Below are 2558 nucleotides of genomic sequence, written 5' to 3' on the forward strand. Positions count from 1 at the left end.
TTTAACAATAGGAATAACGTAAACAAGATTACTAACAATGCTTTAACAATAGGAATAACGTAAACATGATTACTAACAATGCTTTAACAATAGGAATAACGTAAACATGATTACTAACAATGCTTTAACAACGGATAACGTAAACAAGATTACTAACAATGCTTTAACAACGGATAACGTAAACAAGATTACTAACAATGCTTTAACAATAGGAATAACGTAAACAAGATTACTAACAATGCTTTAACAATAGGAATAACGTAAACAAGATTACTAACAATGCTTTAACAATAGGAATAACGTAAACAAGATTACTAACAATGCTTTAACAATAGGAATAACGTAAACAAGATTACTAACAATGCTTTAACAATAGGAATAACGTAAACATAATTACTAACAATGCTTTAACAACGGATAACGTAAACATGATTACTAACAATGCTTTAACAACGGATAACGTAAACATGATTACTAACAATGCTTTAACAATAGGAATAACGTAAACATGATTACTAACAATGCTTTAACAACGGATAACGTAAACAAGATTACTAACAATGCTTTAACAACGGATAACGTAAACAAGATTACTAACAATGCTTTAACAATAGGAATAACGTAAACAAGATTACTAACAATGCTTTAACAATAGGAATAACGTAAACATGATTACTAACAATGCTTTAACAACGGATAACGTAAACATGATTACTAACAATGCTTTAACAACGGATAACGTAAACATGATTAACTAACAATGCTTTAACAACGGATAACGTAAACAAGATTACTAACAATGCTTTAACAATAGGAATAACGTAAACATGATTACTAACAATGCGGTAACAACGGATAACGTAAACATGATTACTAACAATACTTTAACAACGGATAACGTAGACATGATTACTAACAATGCTTTATCAACGGATAACGTAAACAAGATTACTAACACTGCTGTAACAACGGAGAACGTAGACATGATTACTAACAATGCTTTATCAACGGATAACGTAAACAAGATTACTAACACTGCTGTAACAACGGAGAACGTAGACATGATTACTAACAATGCTTTAACAACGGATAACGTAAACAAGATTACTAACACTGCTGTAACAACGGATAACGTAGACATGATTGATTACTAACGGTGCTGTAACAACGGATAACGTAGGCATGATTACCAACAGTGCTTTAGCAAGGGATAACGTAAGCATGATTACTAACGGTGCTGTAACAACGGATAACGTAGGCATGATTACCAACAGCGCTTTAGCAAGGGATAACGTAAGCATGATTACTAACGGTGCTGTAACAACGGATAACGTAAGCATGATTACCAACAGCGCTTCAGCAAGGGATAACGTAAGCATGTTTACTAACGGTGCTGTAACAACGGATAACGTAGACATGATTGATTACTAACGGTGCTGTAACAACGGATAACGTAGGCATGATTACCAACAGCGCTTTAGCAAGGGATAACGTAAGCATGATTACTAACGGTGCTGTAACAACGGATAACGTAGGCATGATTACCAACAGCGCTTTAGCAAGGGATAACGTAAGCATGATTACTAACGGTGCTGTAACAACGGATAACGTAGGCATGATTACCAACAGCGCTTTAGCAAGGGATAACGTAAGCATGATTACTAACGGTGCTGTAACAACGGATAACGTAAGCATGATTACCAACAGCGCTTCAGCAAGGGATAACGTAAGCATGATTACTAACGGTGCTTTAACAACGGATAACGTAAGCATGATTACCAACAGTGCTTCAACAACGGACAACGTAAATAAGATTACTAACAATGCTTTAACAACGGACAACGTTAACATGATTACTAACAATGCTTTAACAACGGACAACGTAAACATGATTACTAACAATGCTTTAACAACGGATAACGTAAACATGATTACTAACAATGCTTTAACAACGGACAACGTAAACATGATTACTAACAATGCTTTAACAACGGATAACGTAAACATGATTACTAACAATGCTTTAACAACGGATAATCATCAGTATTGCATCCAGTGACTATATGATAATTGGACACAAGCTAGACTTGGAACCCTTGGTAACACTCTCTCTCTCTCTCTCTCTCTCTCTCTCTCTCTCTCGTGCGCGGAGATCAACGCTCGAAGACATACATACCCGGATTTAGGACTTCGCCATCACGAAACTAATTATCGGTCATATTCTTCTACGAATCCCTTAACCTTATGATGATGATATGAAGATGATGATGACGATTATGTTGATGACGATGACAACCCGGTAATAGAGTATCGCAACGCATTTAATTAAGTTACTGGAATTGATTAAGTTACTGGAATTTGTTAAGTTACTGGAATTGATTAAGTTACCGGAATTAAGTTACTGGAATTGATTAAGTTACTAGAATTGATTAAGTAGCTGGAATTGATAATGTTATTGGAATTAAGTTACTGGAATTGATTAAGTTACTGGAATTGATTAAGTTGCTGGAATTGATAAAGTTATTGGAATTAAGTTGCTGGATTTGATTAAGTTGCTA

The 2558-nt window shown here is 34.7% G+C and overlaps 1 protein-coding gene across 1 annotated transcript; it reads left to right on the forward strand.

Annotated features, from left to right (window-relative positions):
- Window positions 1–1459: 1459 nt before the first annotated feature.
- Window positions 1460–2059, forward strand: LOC137631427 (uncharacterized). The gene has a single exon (XM_068363193.1). It carries the CDS (start codon window positions 1460–1462, stop codon window positions 2057–2059), a length of 600 nt encoding a protein of 199 aa, XP_068219294.1.
- The last annotated feature ends 499 nt before the right edge of the window (window positions 2060–2558 follow it).

The sequence above is a fragment of the Palaemon carinicauda genome, chromosome 39, assembly GCF_036898095.1.
Source record: "Palaemon carinicauda isolate YSFRI2023 chromosome 39, ASM3689809v2, whole genome shotgun sequence".
NCBI lineage: Eukaryota > Metazoa > Arthropoda > Malacostraca > Decapoda > Palaemonidae > Palaemon > Palaemon carinicauda.